The sequence below is a fragment of the Nanorana parkeri genome, unplaced genomic scaffold, assembly GCF_000935625.1.
Source record: "Nanorana parkeri isolate BGI_ZX_2015 unplaced genomic scaffold, ASM93562v1 scaffold185, whole genome shotgun sequence".
Taxonomy (NCBI): domain Eukaryota; kingdom Metazoa; phylum Chordata; class Amphibia; order Anura; family Dicroglossidae; genus Nanorana; species Nanorana parkeri.
The window spans coordinates 176,144-195,865 of NW_017306453.1; the positions used below are offsets into that span (position 1 = coordinate 176,144).

At 46.3% G+C, this 19,722-nt stretch overlaps 1 protein-coding gene across 2 annotated transcripts in view; it reads right to left on the reverse strand.

Annotated features, from left to right (window-relative positions):
- The window catches only part of GALNT7 (polypeptide N-acetylgalactosaminyltransferase 7), a 143,228-nt gene extending 126,893 nt beyond the window's left edge, over nucleotides 1-16,335 (reverse strand). The window contains exons 1-3 of one of the 2 annotated variants that reach the window (XM_018555135.1): nucleotides 16,324-16,335; nucleotides 16,241-16,256; nucleotides 16,018-16,186 (exon numbers count right to left, since the gene is read on the reverse strand). In XM_018555135.1, the coding sequence (XP_018410637.1) occupies nucleotides 16,018-16,140 (123 nt within the window). In that variant the 5' untranslated portion in view covers nucleotides 16,141-16,186; nucleotides 16,241-16,256; nucleotides 16,324-16,335. The other variant, XM_018555134.1, reaches the window with a different exon arrangement.
- Nucleotides 16,336-19,722: the final 3,387 nt, after the last annotated feature.

Here is a 19,722-nt window from a genome sequence, read left to right on the forward strand (position 1 = left end):
CCCCCCCCCCCACTAAAAAATAGGGTATTGTTTTTTTCTGGACATTGCCTCTGCTGCCTAATTGACCACCTTGTGAATGAAACTCACCCAAGTGAAACAGACAAAAGTGTGAGTGGTATACGGGGAGTCGTACAGACAGGCAAGTGCAGCCTAGAGAAGGAACAGGTTTATGATCCGATGCCTTAAAGTAAAGTGGGCTTCATGAAAAATGGTGAAAATACATCGGAATATTCTGGTACGCAACTGTCGACTGCTGCAAGGTAAGAAATAAATCAAGAAAAATACTCAAATTGCTCCATAAAGACACAAAACGTGCCAGGAACCATTTAACATATCTCCAAGGGCCCACTCACATGTGTCCTGTTAATTGCACAATACTGTGCAATTAACGCATGCTATCACACAACACACCTACCATGCATTACAGTGCAGCAGGTGCATTGTAGAGCCGCAACAACTAATCGATGTAGTCAATTAAAATTAAACGTTGTCAACGTTTTCCAGTATCGATAAGTCAGCTATCGATTAGTTTACCCTGCTCGAGGCTTCACACACGACCTGAGCCGCACGCCGTGCACCAGACGGCACGCCTCTTCTCCTCCCCGCTCTGAGCTCACTGACGCTTCGCTGCCCGCCAAACGATCGAGGGGAACGGCACCTGACAGGCCCACTATCCCGTATCTAAAAGTAAGAGTGCTTGTGACAACCCTCCCCACACACACATAGCGATTGGGTTATTTTAATGTATTGCTGGGATAGTGGGAACTGTTGTATTCCTCTATAGCTGATGGTACATTGCGCTGTATATGTACCACCAGCTATAGAGGAATACAAATCCTAGCAATACATTATATACTGTATGTATATTGTATTGCTGGGATTTGTTGCATTCCTCTATTGCTGGTGGTATTCTGCATTGCGCTGTATAATGATTATACAGCGCAATGCAGAAATGTACCACCAGCTATAGAGGAATACAACAATCCCAGCAATAATACATTATACTATAATGTACTATTGCTGGGATTTGTTGTATTCAGCGGCGCAATGCACGCAGAAAACCACCAGCTATAGAGGAATACAACAAATCCCAGCAAATGCATTATACTATAATGTACTATTGCTGGGATTTATTGTATTCTGGTAGCTGGTGGTATTCTGCACGCATTGCGCTGCTGTATAATACTATTCTTACTAGGATTTGTTGTATTCCTCTATAGCTGGTGGTATTCTGCATTGCGCTGTATAATTTATACAGCGCAATAATTTACCACCAGCTATAGAGGAATACAACAAATCCTAGTAAGAATAGTATTATACAGCAGCGCAATGCGTGCAGAATACCACCAGCTACCAGAATACAATAAATCCCAGCAATAGTACATTATAGTATAATGCATTTGCTGGGATTTGTTGTATTCCTATATAGCTGATGGTATTCTGCATTGCGCTGTATAAATGTACTATTGCTGGGATTTGTAGTCCTCTAGCCGGTGCAATTCTGCATTCATTGCTGTATAATTTTACACTTTCCATTTCACTATATTGCACACCACGCTTTCACCGCTCCAAGCTTGCTCCCATAATGGACTACAATCTCAATACAAACTAGAAGTCCATCACTGGAGCCTTTGTTTTTTTTATCTGATTAATCGAACTTAATAATCGATTTTGAAAATAATTGTTAGCTGCAGCCCTAGTGATTTAATCTCAATGGCACCCCAACGCACCTCCAAGCCACAGTGCACTGAAATGCGCTACTTTTTTCACTGCACTGCAATTCAATAGCATGAATGGAGGAATATCCCCTGCTAGCTATTATATTCTAACAGTCACTACCATGGTTGTCAGAATAAAAAAAAGAGCGACTGCAGCTGATTGAATGCATCACTGTTCGGCCGACAATTTTCCCCTCGGCTCCTTCAAGGAAAGTTGGTTGAAAAATTGACGTTTGTCAAGTCAAGGAGTGCCAGGTAGTTGCAGAAAGCACTGATGGAATACTATTCAACCTATAAAACAACTCCCTGGAGAATAATCAGGGAACAAAAACTCAATTCTGTCCCCAGAGACCCAATTATTCCCCCATAGGGTTCTGCCATCTTGTTTCTTGCAGAAGCCAGGATTCAACAATAGCCAAGTGTCAATGCACTTTAGGAATACGCCAGTGGCAAGGGAGAGTGGTATGAGGTAGACGTGAGGGCTAGGATGTTGACTTGGCAAAAAGTCAAAATTTGCATATCAGTCAGTGCTGTTTAGTCTGCATAGGTAGCAGTTATTGAAGAAAGAAGGATTGCTTTTGAAGCAGCTGATGGAGCAGTTAATGACAAGTACCACTAGGATTACATGCTTGGGTAATGGAAAAGTTCACATTCCCACACGTAATGAAGCATAATAGACAGTGGAGACAATTATTCAAAAATGGATGCAACTCAAAAGAGGCTTGTTTTACATTGTAACATTAATATAAAGGAGATGCATTGAATGTATCCATTAAATGAACTGCGGATTGGCCATACATGATTTCCTCTTCTTAAAAAGGAGAAATATGGGGTTGAGGCTTTTCCCCATAGTTCTCCTTAGGGTAACGGGAGGACACAAACTAGCGTCCTCCCGTCACCCTAAGCTCAGTATACCGCGAGCTACAGCTCACGGTATACTGAGACGCCGCAGCTGAAGCGGATCACGAACAATTATGTCTGGATCCGCCCAGCTGCATGAGTGACAGCTGGCTCTGCCTATCTAGAGGCAGAGCCAGCTGTACCCGCCCCCTCCCCCGATCCGCCAGTCAACGCTGGCAGATCGGAGCGGGGAATCCAGCCCCTCCCCAGTCACGGCAGAGAGCTGCGACAGGATCGAGAGGTGAGCGAACGCCGGTATGTGTTTGCTCACTTCCCGATCTACTGAGCCGACCTGCGACAGTCTCATTGTCACAGGTCGGCTAGAACTATGAGGTGAGTGAATAGTTCTCCTTTAATTTCACGACTGCTCTTGATTAGTAAGGGTGTTATAGGGAAAAGAAATACAGTAATCTCTGCCTACAAAGACACATGATAGCCATATGAGTTTCATTACACGGGGTTTGTACTGTGCAAAGCCAGGTCAGCTTTAAAACATATCGTATAGTACACACTATATAAAACCCAGAAATGTCACATGTGATAAAAACATGAACATGTTATTTTTAGTCTTTTTTTTTTTTTTAAATGAACTCCCAGTGTCAGATTTTATTTATTTGCTTCCAATTTATTTTATATTTCAGCTAGCTCTTTCACATTTATCAGTTTGACAATTTGTATTGCAATTTTATGCTTCAGGGTAGCAGGTACAGAGCAAGCGCTAATCTAGTAGAAACTGAAGCATTCCAACAAATTAATGAATAAAGATAGAAATGGTTTCTAGAACTGTCTGCACACCGGTCATCAAACTGAACAGTGATTGCATGACTACAGCATATATTTCAATAGTATTATACCCAGTGTGAAACAATGGCAATTTCAAAACAAGCTCCACTCCTGAACCTGCTACCATCAAGAGCCTGGAGAGAAATAAATCAGTGAGCAAATCAAGCATATGTATGGGCTGCTGAGAGGAGTCAAAAGATCTTCTGCAGCTCAAGTCAAATGCAGTCTTGATTTCTTTCTTCATTGAGACACATGTCACAGAGGCACACGGGGGCACTGCAGTCACAGGATGATGCTACTGTGGGGCTAACAGGGTGCCGAAGAAGCAGAAGAGTCCATTGGTAATGAAGGATGCCCTGGAGTCGCTGGGTGACACAGGGGGCTCTGAAGTCACAGGGGTCATACGGTGACACAGCATGCTCTTCAGCCACAAGGTGATACTAGATGCCCAAGGTGCTCTGGAGTCGCACATGGTGCTCGTCAAGTGACACTAAACTCAGGAGTTAAATCTTAAAAATGCATTCAAGTACCCCAACAACAAAAATGTATCTTGTTTGTGTATCACTCGGCTGTAGATCCTCAAATCATCTCTGAATTCATGCCGGCACTGTCCTTCCTTCTGGAGGGTGGCTACTTTTGTTCCTCATTGTCCCTGGCTGTGTTGTGTCCATCAAAGCAGCAAGCTTGGAGCGGTGGCTACTTTACAACACACAGGGATCAGAGGGAACAAAAGTAGCCACCCTCCAGAAGGAAGGACAGTGTCAGCATGAATTCAGAGATGGTTTGAGGATCTACAGCAGAGTGATACACAAATAAGATACATTTTTGTTGTTGAGTGATGCACAAACAAGATACATTTACTTTGTTAAAAGTTAGGGTACTTGAAATTAGTGTTACTTTTCAGTCACAGGGTGATACAGAATGCCTAGGGTGCTCTGGAGTCACGGGCTGAAACAGGGGGCTTAGGGTACTGCACGCACAGGTTTCTCCTCAGCAGCCAGCTAGCTAAAGGAGACACCCACAAACAGGCAGGGGGGCTAGCGGTTTGGGGACAAGCTAAGGGACCAGCGGAAAAAACTGCTTGGATTGTAAACAGCCAGCAATGGCTGTTTACATACAGGCGTTCTGGCGGCTGTAGAACCTCCTGATCACTTGCATTATGCATGTGGGCGTGCAGCCCCACCGCTGCCGATCCTGAACTCCGCTGTGCCAGGTTTGGGCCTGGGACCACCACAGCGGCTCTGTCACCGGGGATCAGAGGGAGTTCATCACACGATCTCCCTCTGATCTCTCCTCTGCTCTATGAATGCAGGAGTGATGTATGTTACATGACTTCTGCATTCAGCTGTCATTTCTCCAGTTTCCTTAGCTAAACAGAGAAGCTGCTGCTTCTCTGCTTCATCAGCTTCTTTGGAGGTCCCTGGGTGACATTAAGGGTCCTAGAGACCCCTGATGTCTCCATAAAGAGGACCTGTCTGTGAAGATTGGCTATCACATAGGGGGCTTCTTATCCCCCTATGTGATAGCAATAAAGTTAGGTGAAAAAAAGTTTAAAAAAAATTAAAGTTACAAAAAAAAAAGGCTTAACATCACTTTATCAGCAGCCCAGAGTGGGGTTTTAATGAAGCACACCTTAAAAATAACAGATTGCATTAACGCAGGAGCAGTACAAGGAGCCAATCGGTTCATGTGCTGACAGGAAATATGCTAATAACAGCAGAAAGCAGCCTGATCAGGAGACAGGTGCTGTGCTGCTTCTCCTTTTACTGTCCAGTCACTGGCTGGGATAGGTCCAGGACCTGTGCTCAAAGTAAGCTGGTCGAATGACGGAAGGCATCTAACAGCAAAAAATGTACTGCAGGAGAAATCTCTGGTTTCAAGGTAAATATTGCAACAAAACTTTGTTTTGCTATTTTATCCTTTAGTGGGCTATTTATTTTTATCGGGTTATTTTTGGCTTCTGCTTGAACTGTTTTGGGAAGAAGTACAATACCACAGAAATAGGAGTTTTCAAAGCTCGAATTCCTCAGACAGAGTAGAACTGGAAGTGGTCCAGTTATTTTAATTCCTTTGCTTTGTGGTTATATTCGGCTGCAATTTGAAATCAGAATGGTGGGTAGCACAGTAAAAAGGATACTATGCAGGGAATGTAACATGAATCCTGTGAGCTAGACTAGTGGGCAGGAAATGATGTGGTCATGAATGACATGTTTGCATTACACGTGTACCACACCAACAATACTAGGACCTGGGTTCCGGCTTGAACACCTTTGTAAGCAGAAAAGGAAACAAAGGAAAGTGATCAGTGCTCGCCAGGCCTTACGTCCCAAGCCTACCCGTGACATCTCCACCTTTATCTTCACATAAAACCCTGAGAGAAGAATCCAATAAGCAAGCCGTTTAAATTTACTAGACTTGTAGCAGGCTAACAATTCGTAAAAGCTCCCTATTGAGCCTTTTCCTTAATTCTAGAAAAAATAATAAAAAAAAGATTACTCATAATTTTCTCTACATTTGAAGCCAGTGGCAGTAACCCTTAAGGAAAATGATTGCGTTCATTAAATCGCACTAATGCCAGACAGCAACATAAAAAATAGTTGCTGAAATTGCCCAAAATGTTTCTTATGTATCAATCATTATTACAGGCTACATCTTCAGGGCAGTTCACAGGCTCCTATAAAATGCTGCCTCATAAGTTCATTTAAAACCGTTTTTTTATGATCTCTTTAATGTGAACAAGATAAGGGAGCAGCTACAACAAAAGGCTGCCTTCTGAACTCGTCTGTGTATACTGGGCTTTTCAAGGCCTCGACTTTGTGGCATTTGACTAAGGGCCCGTTCACATCAGCACGCAGCTTGAGGCTAGGTTCACACCTGCGCGATCCGTGACCGCGTGGAAATCATGCACGAAACCGCGCAGATTGCCGAGTGGTCACGGAGTCGCCCTCCAAAGCCGATCGCGCTGGCGGTGCCATTATCTTCTAACCCGCCCGTGCAATTGAACACTAAAAAACCTGCACATCATGTGTCGCCCAAAAAAATATGTAATCCCATTGAAAATCAATGAACCCTGATCGCTGTGTGCACCCGAACAGCGTCCCAGGTATCGCTCAGATCTGAACCTAGCCTTAATTGCAATTAACGTACGATATCGCACAGCGCATCTAGCATGTACCACCATGCACTAGGTGCGTTGCATTGCCATGCATTTGTATGGCACCCCAACACACCTTCTGGCCGTCGTGTGCTTCAATGCAGCGCAACACGCGGTACCGCAATACCTTGCAGTGTGGTGGAAAGAAGTAATGCTACACTCAGATGTGAACGGGCCCTTAAAGCTGAAGCCCAGGCACGTAAATTCTAATGTAAATATATCCCTTCATAGCCACAAAGAATGTAAACCCACTTTGTATGAAACAAATGCCTTTACAAACCCCATTTAGTAGCAGTGACCTCATCACCGTGCTGTATATAGCCAATGCAGAGAGCAGAACTATGGGAGGGACCCAGCAGGCTCCACCCACTACAGGCTACCCGCAGAAATCTACAGGAGAGGGGTATTGAGACTACAATTTCAATACAGATTAGTAAACTAAACATGTGATTGTAGTCCATCACAGGAGTGAGCTTGGAGCGGTGACTACTTTACAACACACACAGGGACCATGGGGAACAAAAGTAGCCCCCCTCCAGAAATAAGGACAGTGTCAGCATGAATTCAGGGATGATTTGAGGAACTACAGCTGAGTGATACACATAGAAGATCCATTTCGTTAATAGTTAAGGCACTTTAATGCATTTTTAAGATGCAACTCCTGAGTTTAATGTCACTTTAAATCATTGAAGGCAGATAGCATTTCTGGCCATGACAACCTCCATGTTTCTGTCATGACAAGTTTCCTTTAAAGCTGTGAAATGTTTGTTTCCATTTATACAATACAAGGCAAGACCACCCAAAATTCCAGCTACATGCTCTGATCAATGATTGAATGAACAAGCTGAAATCTCTGCTTTGTCAGCTTAACTAGCTGGGAGTTGTAGTGATGGCCCACATTCACCTACTGTGCTCCTAACTACCCTGTGGCCCTGCCTATTCAATATTGCCCATGCCTACTGTAAAGGAAACATTCAAATCACTGTTTGCCCCATCTCTTGTTTCAAATTAAAGGAGAACTATGGGATTAAGGCTTTTCCCCATAGTTTTCCTTAGGGTAACGGGAGGACACAAAATAGCGCCCTCCCGTCACCCTAAGCTCAGTATACCGCGAGGTGCAGCTCGCGGTATACTGAGACGCCACAGCTGAAGCGGATCCCGACAATTATGCCTGGATCCGCCCAGCTGCGTGAGTGACAGCTGGCTCTGCCTATCTAGAGGCAGGGCCAGCTGTACCCGCCCCCTCCCCCGTCTGTTCCGCCAGTCAGCGCTGGCGGATCAGAGCGGGGAGGGGGGAATCCAGCCCCTCCCGTCACAGCACAGAGCCGTGACAGGATCGAGAGGTGAGCGAACCCGGTATGTGTTAGCTCACTTCCCGAGCTACTGAGCCGACCTGTGACAGTCTCATTGTCACAGGTCGGCTAGAACTATGAGGTGAGTGAAAAGCACTCATCTCATAGTTCTCCTTTAAGCATTCCAATTTTTAACTTGGCCATTTAAATATAAGCACTTTACATTCAATAATCCTCCAAACCAATTACAAGGCCAACTCAGCGAGCGCATGTAGGAAGCCCATTTCAGAGAGAGACTACTGAACATACAGATGAGCCTAGAAGCTTTTTGAAACCTGCATTGTTTTCTGCCAGTATAGCAAGCTTTTGTCAAGGATTAATGATGTGCTTAATTAAACAAGTAGGGATGAGCACAGAAGAAGACAGCACACAGCCAGGATACTGCCTCTGCATCTTTCTAATCTGCTCTCTTCACATACTGGTCAACCTGCTTCTATGAAAGGGATCTATAGCCGAGAGATAAAAGCTTGGAGGTGCAACACTAATTCCATCAAGTAAAAGGGTCACCCCCATTCTTTATCTAGATTAATATTACAATCTAATCCAGGGCAGCCATTCTAAACCGCCATCTGCACAACTAAACTCCTAACAAACTATTTTAGGAGCTGGCGTTGTTGGCAAAAGAGACATTCAAAGCTGAACTCCATAAACACGTTCATTGAAATATATTTATCAATAGTCACAAAGGAGAGGAATCAACTTTGCAAAGCCAGATAATCACATATACAAGTAGCAGTAACATCATCACCATGAAGATGTGCCATGTACGATTACAGCTGAGAGATGTGGCCACTGTCACCCTGTCATTAACTTCAATGGGTACAGTGGCCTCATCTGAATGAGACACCTGATCCTTGCTACAGGAAGCTGAAGGTTCTTGCTGCAGGAATCCCAGAAAGTGCATTAGTCCCTGTGGGAATGGGGCCACAGAGTACATTGCAGCTAATTTTGCGACCATAAGGCCTCATTCACACAGATACATGCCGGCCCGTACGGCGTGCGCGGCCGTATCGGGCCGCTCCCGGGAAGGACAGGTGCTGCGTGTGATTTGTGCGCAGCAGCCTGTTCTTATCGATGGGAGTATGCAGCCGTACGCCGCCCTACGCTCACCCGAACTGCACATCCACGGGGGTGCGGGTGTCTGTGCTCGGACGCAGACTGTATTCATCCTGTCTGCGTACAAGGACACCTGCACGGATGTGCAGTTCGGGGAGCGGCCCGATACGGCCGTGCACGCCGCACGGATCTGTACGGGCCGGCATGTATCTGTGTAAATGAGGCCTAAAGCTTTTTTCATGACATGAACAATATCAGTGTACTTTCAGTGTGTATTCCAGAAGTTGGAAACATTTACAGTAAATGTTCAAAGATTACTTTCACAGCGATCCCAACCTGAAAGAAGCAATTTCAGGGAGGTGTCCCTCTCATTTCAGGGAGCCGCTATATAATAGCGGGAGACTCTCGGAGCATCCGGGAGAGTTGGGATGTCTGCTTTCAATAATAACACAAAACAATTGTGTAAGTAATCAGTACTCTGGGGGGGTGAGATAGATAGATAGATAGATAGATAGATAGATAGATAGATAGATAGATAGATAGATAGATAGACAATGGATGGATAAATAGATACAATAGATAGGAGATACAATGGAGAGATAGAAAGATAGATAGATAGAGATACAATGGAGAGATAGATAGATAGAGATACAATGGAGAGATAGATAGATAGATAGATAGATAGATAGATAGATAGATAGATAGATAGATCCTCATTGTACTGTTTAAAGACACAGAAAAAAAAAGTCAGGGTGCATTCTTAAGGAGCCTCCTTGGAACGTGTTGTACTTGTTATGTTCTGAGCCATAATGAACGGGTGCTGCATGTTTGGTCTGGGTTGACCCAGCAACCCTTGTTCTTTTCTAGAGCTCAGACCTCTTACATGATTGCATGGTTTGCACCTGTCCCTCATTTCTACTTACCATAACTAGGATTCATTTGCAACACTCCCCATTAACTTCTGTAGGGGCCGTCCCCGGTCTGTGAGACAGAGGTAGATGAGCCCGATAGAAGTCAATGGGGATGTACCGAGCAGCTGTGACCAGGAGAAGGAGACATTTGTTGTGGGATGTAAACAATCGTGGCGGGATTGGTTAGGTCAGCTTAAAGGGAACAGGATATGTGCGCTTGGTTTTCCTTTAAACTGCAAAACTTAAGCTGGCCATACACCTCGAGATTTTCCCTCTCCAGCCCTGCAGGCTGAATGTATGGCGCTATTGTTGCGACATATTCATACAGAAATACCGCCATATTGGGTGTAAGGAAAATGGAGATGGATAAGATATCTTCCATGTTGGTGTAAATTGGTGATTGTGTCAAATGTGTAAGTATTAGGGGTGCTGATACCGAATATTTGGGCAAATACTCGTACTCGCCCAAATGCTCCCTATGCCTATCCCAATACCAGAACTTCCGGTATCAGAAAGCCGGGCCGCGAGTCATTACATGCACTTGGTGATGAGGGAGCATTGAGCCGGTTTCCCGACCAATCAGGAAGCCGGGCGGCGTGTGCTGACTCGCTGCCTGGCTTACTGATTGGTCAAGAAGATGGCCAATTAGGAAGCCAGGCGGCAAGTCATTACCGGCCTGGCTTCCTAATTGTCCAGAAAACCGGCTCCATGCTTCCTCATCACCTGGTCATTACACACCGCCTGGAACTTCCGGTATTGGCATACCAGAAAAATATATATGATAAGTGCCGCCATTTGTCCCGCTATGGCAAGACAGATTTCTGAAGATTCCCTTCAACTCTCATGATGAATACCGGGGACAGTGATAACTAAATATAAGGGCTCATCCCCACAGATTGTATAGACACAATACACTGTAAGTGTACACTAATGCCTGCACGCCCATACAATACGCCGCTCCTTGCATTTACAATGCCACGCCCATACAATACGCCGCTCCTTGCATTTACAATGCCACGCCCATACAATACGCCGCTCCTTGCATTTACACATGCCACGCCCATACAATACGCCGCTCCTTGCATTTACACATGCCACGCCTATACAATACGCCGCTCCTCGCATTTACAATGCCACGCCCATACAATACGCCGCTCCTTGCATTTACACATGCCACGCCCATACAATACGCCGCTCCTTGCATTTACACATGCCACGCCCATACAATACGCCGCTCCTTGCATTTACACATGCCACGCCCATACAATACGCCGCTCCTTGCATTTACACATGCCACGCCCATACAATACGCCGCTCCTTGCATTTACACATGCCACGCCCATACAATACGCCGCTCCTTGCATTTACACATGCCACGCCCATACAATACGCCGCTCCTTGCATTTACACATGCCACGCCCATACAATACGCCGCTCCTTGCATTTACACATGCCACGCCCATACAATACGCCGCTCCTTGCATTTACACATGCCACGCCCATACAATACGCCGCTCCTTGCATTTACACATGCCACGCCCATACAATACGCCGCTCCTTGCATTTACACATGCCACGCCCATACAATACGCCGCTCCTTGCATTTACACATGCCACGCCCATACAATACGCCGCTCCTTGCATTTACACATGCCACGCCCATACAATACGCCGCTCCTTGCATTTACACATGCCACGCCCATACAATACGCCGCTCCTTGCATTTACACATGCCACGCCCATACAATACGCCGCTCCTTGCATTTACACATGCCACGCCCATACAATACGCCGCTCCTTGCATTTACACATGCCACGCCCATACAATACGCCGCTCCTTGCATTTACACATGCCACGCCCATACAATACGCCGCTCCTTGCATTTACACATGCCACGCCCATACAATACGCCGCTCCTTGCATTTACACATGCCACGCCCATACAATACGCCGCTCCTTGCATTTACACATGCCACGCCCATACAATACGCCGCTCCTTGCATTTACACATGCCACGCCCATACAATACGCCGCTCCTTGCATTTACACATGCCACGCCCATACAATACGCCGCTCCTTGCATTTACACATGCCACGCCCATACAATACGCCGCTCCTTGCATTTACACATGCCACGCCCATACAATACGCCGCTCCTTGCATTTACACATGCCACGCCCATACAATACGCCGCTCCTTGCATTTACACATGCCACGCCCATACAATACGCCGCTCCTTGCATTTACACATGCCACGCCCATACAATACGCCGCTCCTTGCATTTACACATGCCACGCCCATACAATACGCCGCTCCTTGCATTTACACATGCCACGCCCATACAATACGCCGCTCCTTGCATTTACACATGCCACGCCCATACAATACGCCGCTCCTTGCATTTACACATGCCACGCCCATACAATACGCCGCTCCTTGCATTTACACATGCCACGCCCATACAATACGCCGCTCCTTGCATTTACACATGCCACGCCCATACAATACGCCGCTCCTTGCATTTACACATGCCACGCCCATACAATACGCCGCTCCTTGCATTTACACATGCCACGCCCATACAATACGCCGCTCCTTGCATTTACACATGCCACGCCCATACAATACGCCGCTCCTTGCATTTACACATGCCACGCCCATACAATACGCCGCTCCTTGCATTTACACATGCCACGCCCATACAATACGCCGCTCCTTGCATTTACACATGCCACGCCCATACAATACGCCGCTCCTTGCATTTACACATGCCACGCCCATACAATACGCCGCTCCTTGCATTTACACATGCCACGCCCATACAATACGCCGCTCCTTGCATTTACACATGCCACGCCCATACAATACGCCGCTCCTTGCATTTACACATGCCACGCCCATACAATACGCCGCTCCTTGCATTTACACATGCCACGCCCATACAATACGCCGCTCCTTGCATTTACACATGCCACGCCCATACAATACGCCGCTCCTTGCATTTACACATGCCACGCCCATACAATACGCCGCTCCTTGCATTTACACATGCCACGCCCATACAATACGCCGCTCCTTGCATTTACACATGCCACGCCCATACAATACGCCGCTCCTTGCATTTACACATGCCACGCCCATACAATACGCCGCTCCTTGCATTTACACATGCCACGCCCATACAATACGCCGCTCCTTGCATTTACACATGCCACGCCCATACAATACGCCGCTCCTTGCATTTACACATGCCACGCCCATACAATACGCCGCTCCTTGCATTTACACATGCCACGCCCATACAATACGCCGCTCCTTGCATTTACACATGCCACGCCCATACAATACGCCGCTCCTTGCATTTACACATGCCACGCCCATACAATACGCCGCTCCTTGCATTTACACATGCCACGCCCATACAATACGCCGCTCCTTGCATTTACACATGCCACGCCCATACAATACGCCGCTCCTTGCATTTACACATGCCACGCCCATACAATACGCCGCTCCTTGCATTTACACATGCCACGCCCATACAATACGCCGCTCCTTGCATTTACACATGCCACGCCCATACAATACGCCGCTCCTTGCATTTACACATGCCACGCCCATACAATACGCCGCTCCTTGCATTTACACATGCCACGCCCATACAATACGCCGCTCCTTGCATTTACACATGCCACGCCCATACAATACGCCGCTCCTTGCATTTACACATGCCACGCCCATACAATACGCCGCTCCTTGCATTTACACATGCCACGCCCATACAATACGCCGCTCCTTGCATTTACACATGCCACGCCCATACAATACGCCGCTCCTTGCATTTACACATGCCACGCCCATACAATACGCCGCTCCTTGCATTTACACATGCCACGCCCATACAATACGCCGCTCCTTGCATTTACACATGGCACGCCCATACAATACGCCGGTCTTTGCATTTACACATGCACACTCGCCTGTAGTGTAATGTGTCTATACAATCCTCTGGACACAAAGATGCAAAAGCTGGGGTTCCCGGGCAGCACAAACACAAACGTATTTCCCGCTGTACCCCATACGTGTGTATTTGGGAAGGGGCCCTTAGTGGGGTCTGATTGGGGAAATCACAAAGCGTTACAGGAACAATGGCGTGCTTGTAAGAATTTCCAACATTTCAAAATCATTTCCCATGACACTGCAACCTGCTTACCCGTCACACATAATATATCTACATGTCATGTGGTGGGCCTGGTACAGGAGCCTCCTAGAGTGAGTCGTCATACAAGTAGAAATCACAACTCAGATTTGTATCCAATAGGAAAGAACCATCAAATGGTGCCGAGTCATAAAACCCATCACAACCAAGACTGGAGCACCATCCACCCAGAACAGAACCAGCAGTCTACTCAACCAACAACATACTGCTTCCATTTCACCCAAGCCTGCAGGACATGTGACCAGTGTGTGGCCAGCTTTAAACAGCTCTGCATTTTTCCTGCATGCGTTGTCCATTAAAATCAATAGAAACACATCAAAATGCATCTCAATGCATTAATACGTCACACATGTAAACATGTCACGATGGACACTAATATGTCATAACACATGTAAACATGTCACGATGGATGCCAATATGTAATAACACATGTAAACATGTCATGATGGACGCCAATATGTTATAAAACATGTAAACATGTCATGATGTGCGTCAATATGTCATAACACATGTAAACATGTCACGAGATCCATGAATATGCCATAACACATGTAAACATGTCACAATGGATGCCAATATGTCATAACACAAGTAAACATGTCACAATTGGCTTCAAATTTGTCATTACACATGTAAACATGTTATGATGCACGTCAATCAGTCATAACACAACACATGTAAACATGTCACAATGGGCATCAATACATGATAACACATGTAAACATGTCACAATGGGCATCAATACATGATAACACATGTAAACATGTCATGAATAACACATGTAAACATGTCATGATGCATGTCAATATGCATTTTGACATTCAGTACAAAGAGGGAAATTCATCAAAACTGGAGCAGCCAAAATTTGGAGCAGTTGCCCATGGCAACCAATCAGCTTCTAACTTTCATTTTCAAAGTTTACCTGAGCAAACTAAAGAGAGAAGCTGATTGGTTGCTATGGGTAACTGCTCCAGTTTTGATATCTCCCTCAAAGTGCATTGTAACACACACTACAGATGTGTGACAGTGCACGCCGACATGCGTGTTGATGCATTTCCATTGATTTAGAAAGAAAACGCTTCAGGGGGAAAATGCATGGATGTAACACGGCCTTTACTGACTGCACAACAAAGCAGAAGATCTAAGAAGTGAATTTGCAATACAAAGAAAATAATTTTATTGCTGAGTTGGTCAGTTGGGAAACACGTGACCATTTCCAGAGGGAGAGGAGCAGTAATACAGAAGACACGGGGCTCCCCTCCCCCTCTATCCATTCCTGTCACCAATGTCATGGCGGAAGAATACACAGCAGCATTTCGGGTCACAGCACTTCCCATAGAGGTCTGTGGGCGGAGCGATACCCCCAGCGGAATTTAGGTACGAGGAACCGTTTAATGAGTGGGAGGAGCAGACGATAAAGTCCCCCCGTGTCAGGAAAAGCAGCGCCGCCCCCTTCCCCCCCATATCCATAACGTCCACGTCAGGTGACCTCGATGGTTGAGGGGCACTAATTACCCAGAACCCCACGGGGCAACCATGCCTGCACGCGCCTCCCTTCTCCCCGGAACCCAGAGAGCGGGGGTGACGCCGCCCCGTGCAGGATGCTGCGCAATGCGCCGCTGTGCTCCCGGCATGAAACTCAATTAAGGCGATTAGTGAAATTAATTAATCTACCTTCACAGGAAGAGGGGCCTGGCCTTACAATAACGGAGAGCTGCGGCAGGCCCCCCTTTCTGCCAATGGAGGAAGGGGAGGGGAAACTAGTTCTATAAGGGGGATCAATAGGCACGTCTGGCGACCAGTGGCCCTCCGGCAGCCGAGGCACTACAAGCACCAGCGTGGCCGCGTTCCTCCGCCGCTGGAGGGCCGCGGGGAGCCCGTGCAGGCGAGCACAATGAGCAGACACAAGAGCCGGTACTCACCCGGGCCATATGGGGCTGCGTGTCGGTCCGGCCGGAGGAGAGGGAGGACCAGAGGATGAGCAGAGCCAGGAAAGTGGCCAACACCAGCAGGCTGCGCAGGAGGAAGCCCGGCTTCAGCCTCATTGCCGCTTCGGGGAAGCCGCGCTGTGTGCACCGGGAAGTCTCACGACTGCTGCTGCCGATGACGGGCTGTGTACACCCTCGCTGACCTTCCTGTGCACACCCTCACTGACTTGCTGCTGATGGGCTGCGGGCACCCTCACTGACCTGCTTGTGCACACACTCACTCACTTACATTATCCACACACACAATGCCGCTACTTCCTACGAGCCCCTGACATGGGATCCCTACTGATACTCCAGCACACACACACAGGCTCGATGAAAGCTGAGCAGCACGATCACACCAAGCTACCAATCTGCCCTAACTGCTACTTGTTACCACCGAGACCTTGTGGCCGGATTCTACGCTGATCTTATTACACACACACAGCGATCAGCACACGATCAGATCGCTAGCTATGCTTTTCCCGTGTGTGCCCCCCAGTACAGATCCGTCTGCCTGCCCTGACCACCTCTGATCCCTCATCCACACAGGTGTTCAGCTCCTCTGTGTATCTCCACCCTCCCTGATCACTGTCCCTGGCTCCTTCCCCCTCTGCTGCCCCCAGCTTCACCCCGCCTCTGCCAGACATAAAACTTTTCTGCCGTCCTTCCGAGGTGTGACCGGCTGCTGTCACTTGTGCACGACGTGTCTCCTACACCTACCTGCTCCTTCTACTCTGGATTTATCATTCAATCACAATTCCCACCCTCCTACTCCTCCCACCCTTCCCTCTCTCATCTGGAGCACATTTTCATGCATCCCAGCATTGCTGCTTCCTACTAGAGGGTCTTCCTTCTCTTTTCTGCTTTATTTCTACTAAAAGATCAGAGCAGAAAGAATCTGGAGCAGCTTTGCAAAGTAACCAATCAGCTTCCAGCTTTCCTTTTCAAGACTTAACTGAACAAGCTGAAGACAGAAGCTGATTGGTCACTCTGCACAGCTGCTCCAGGTGTGTGTTTTATATAGATAGATCATGTATATATTTAAAGATACTACAGGATCTCATTAAATGTTTGTATAGAGAGAGATGATGTCATTAAATTAATGTAGAGGGAGAAACTGAGACTTGATGTAATTGTGTGTAATATATTTAGTAAACGTCCCGTTATCCAGCATCCATGAGGATTAGTAGATTCCAGATAAATGTAGTTTCTGGTTGCTTGAGAGTTACTATTAAAAATAGGTCTAACCAATGTCATAATCCATACTATACCACAACATAAACTCTATATTGACTTCATATTAATATTGAAATGTTGTAATCAAAAGGAAACAAAGACAAATATGCAGATGATGAGAGTTCTGGTGAGTTGAATACCAGATAACAGAGTTTACTGTGTGATGTCCTTAAAGTGGTATTAAAGTCTCCATTTATTTTTACATATGCCTATTTCAAGCAAGCAGTAGATATATGCCCCAACATGTATTAATTTGCATGTGTCTCGCCGCTCGCTCCCGGCTGCAGAACACAGCTTCCCGAATGGCCATGCCCTTGATATCACCGGAGGAGGAGAGACAGTGTAAGAACGCACGCCATGTGGCACAGAAAGAAATAGGAGTCGGTGCAGGATTACAGAGCGCCACCAGCAGGGAAGGGACTGTTGAAAATGAGAGGGAAGGAAGAAGATGTTGGCATTAAGAGGCATCACATAAGGTAAGTACTTACAGCAGCATTAGTGGGGGGAATTGCCTTTAATGTCACTTTAAATTATCTCTCTCTCCTTAGACACTATCATTGAATGTCATTGCTGTATCCCTGCTCTCTACACCTGCTGCAGAATCTTATCACCTCTTCTGGTTGTTTTTTTTTTTTCCACCAACTTCACATTGGACTGATCAGGATGTGTACCAGGAAGTCTACACGTTGTAGATCTACGTGGCCACTAATAGTTATCAGAAGGAATTTTCCACCCCTAGGTACCCCACCCTTCTCTGGCGAAAGAGCAAGCGCTGGCCGTCATAATTAGTATTATGTGACATTCCTATAAAGGTGCATTTGCTGTGACCTGCAAAGAACGGTTGAAATGTTACGCTAACATAATAAAATGTGTTTATTTGTGTACATTTTTTTATACGTCAATATTATGGAGGGTTATTTTGTGGGTGTTCAAAGCTGTAGCTTTGTTCTGATATTGCAAAGTTTCAAATACATTGCGCAGTTTATCAGTGTCATTTTTTTTTCGACCACCACAAATTGGCAGCAAATTATAAATGGCCTTGTTAGGCTGAGTGCTGTAGGCTGCTAATAGCTAATTATGGGATACTTTGTTGCTCTCCGCACCATGTGTATAAATGAAAGTTATACTGCCGTCTTGCCAGACGCAGATTGATCACTTTTGCTCCTTCCTGCTTGACTAAGTGCGCCACATGAAGTTCCATGCCACAACCCGCTAAGATGGCTGCGTCAGTTCTACTGTCCTGCGGGCCAGTTGGCAAATAAAAGGGTGGGCTATATAACCGACTCACTTGGCAATATATATTTTAAATTTGAGCTCCGGGCACAAAAACTTTCAGGTATTCAGTAGCCACAAAGGATATAAATCCATTTTGCACCAAATGCCTTTACAAACAGCTTGTCAAGCAGCAGTGACATAATCACTGTGCTGTACATAGCCTGTGCAAAGAGGAGAGCTGTGGGAGGGACTCAGCAGGCTCCACCCTCTACAGGCTGCATGCAGAAAACTACAGAAGGGACGGAGATAAGACCGATCACTGCACGCAGCAGTAACTGGTCTATATTACTGGATTAGTGCACAGATCTGGAAGTACACTATACACCGTAAGAATCAAGAAATAATGCACACACCTCTTGTATTTAGAACATATTTGCTTATCCTTGAGTTCAGCTTTAAGTGTAAGGTCAGTTTTAACAATCAGTCTGCACCGCACCTTCCACAGGCCCTCTTGATTACTGCTAATATGAACATTGTGCCTTACACTACCAGGCTTACTTAGGTCCTGACAATGTTTGCGTTATGGCTCCAGCCTTTATACCACCATATGTCAGTCCTCATACTCTGAAATGAACACGTGTACTGTCTCCATACTCTACACCAGACTTTCATAAGCAAGGCGCCTGCTGGCTTTCTCAGGGGTGCCTCAGATTTTGTGATGGTAGGACTCTGATATGGAGGGGGCTCCTATTGTGGCGAGAGAACTCTGATGTAATAGGGAGGGTTTGCTATAAGAGGGAGGCTCTGATGTAAAGCGGGATCCTTATGTGAAGAAGGTGCTTCTGATGTGATGACGGTTCTGATGTAAAGGGGGGCTCCTGATGCAAAAAGGGCACTGATGTAAAGGGGGGCATCTGATGTGATGAGGGTTCTGATGTAAAGGGCGTTACTAATGTGAAGAGGGTTCTGATGTAAAGGGAGTTACTGATGTGAAGAGGGCTCTGATGTAAAGGGAGTTACTGATGTGAAGAGGGCTCTGATGTAAAGGGGGTTACTGATGTGAAGCGGTTTCTGATGTGAAGAGGGTTGTGATGTACAAGGGAGCTTCTGATGTGAAGAGTACTCTGATTTAAAGGGGGGCTCCTGATGCGAAGAGGGCACTGATGTGATAAGGATTCTGATGTAAAGGGGGTTACTGATGTGAAG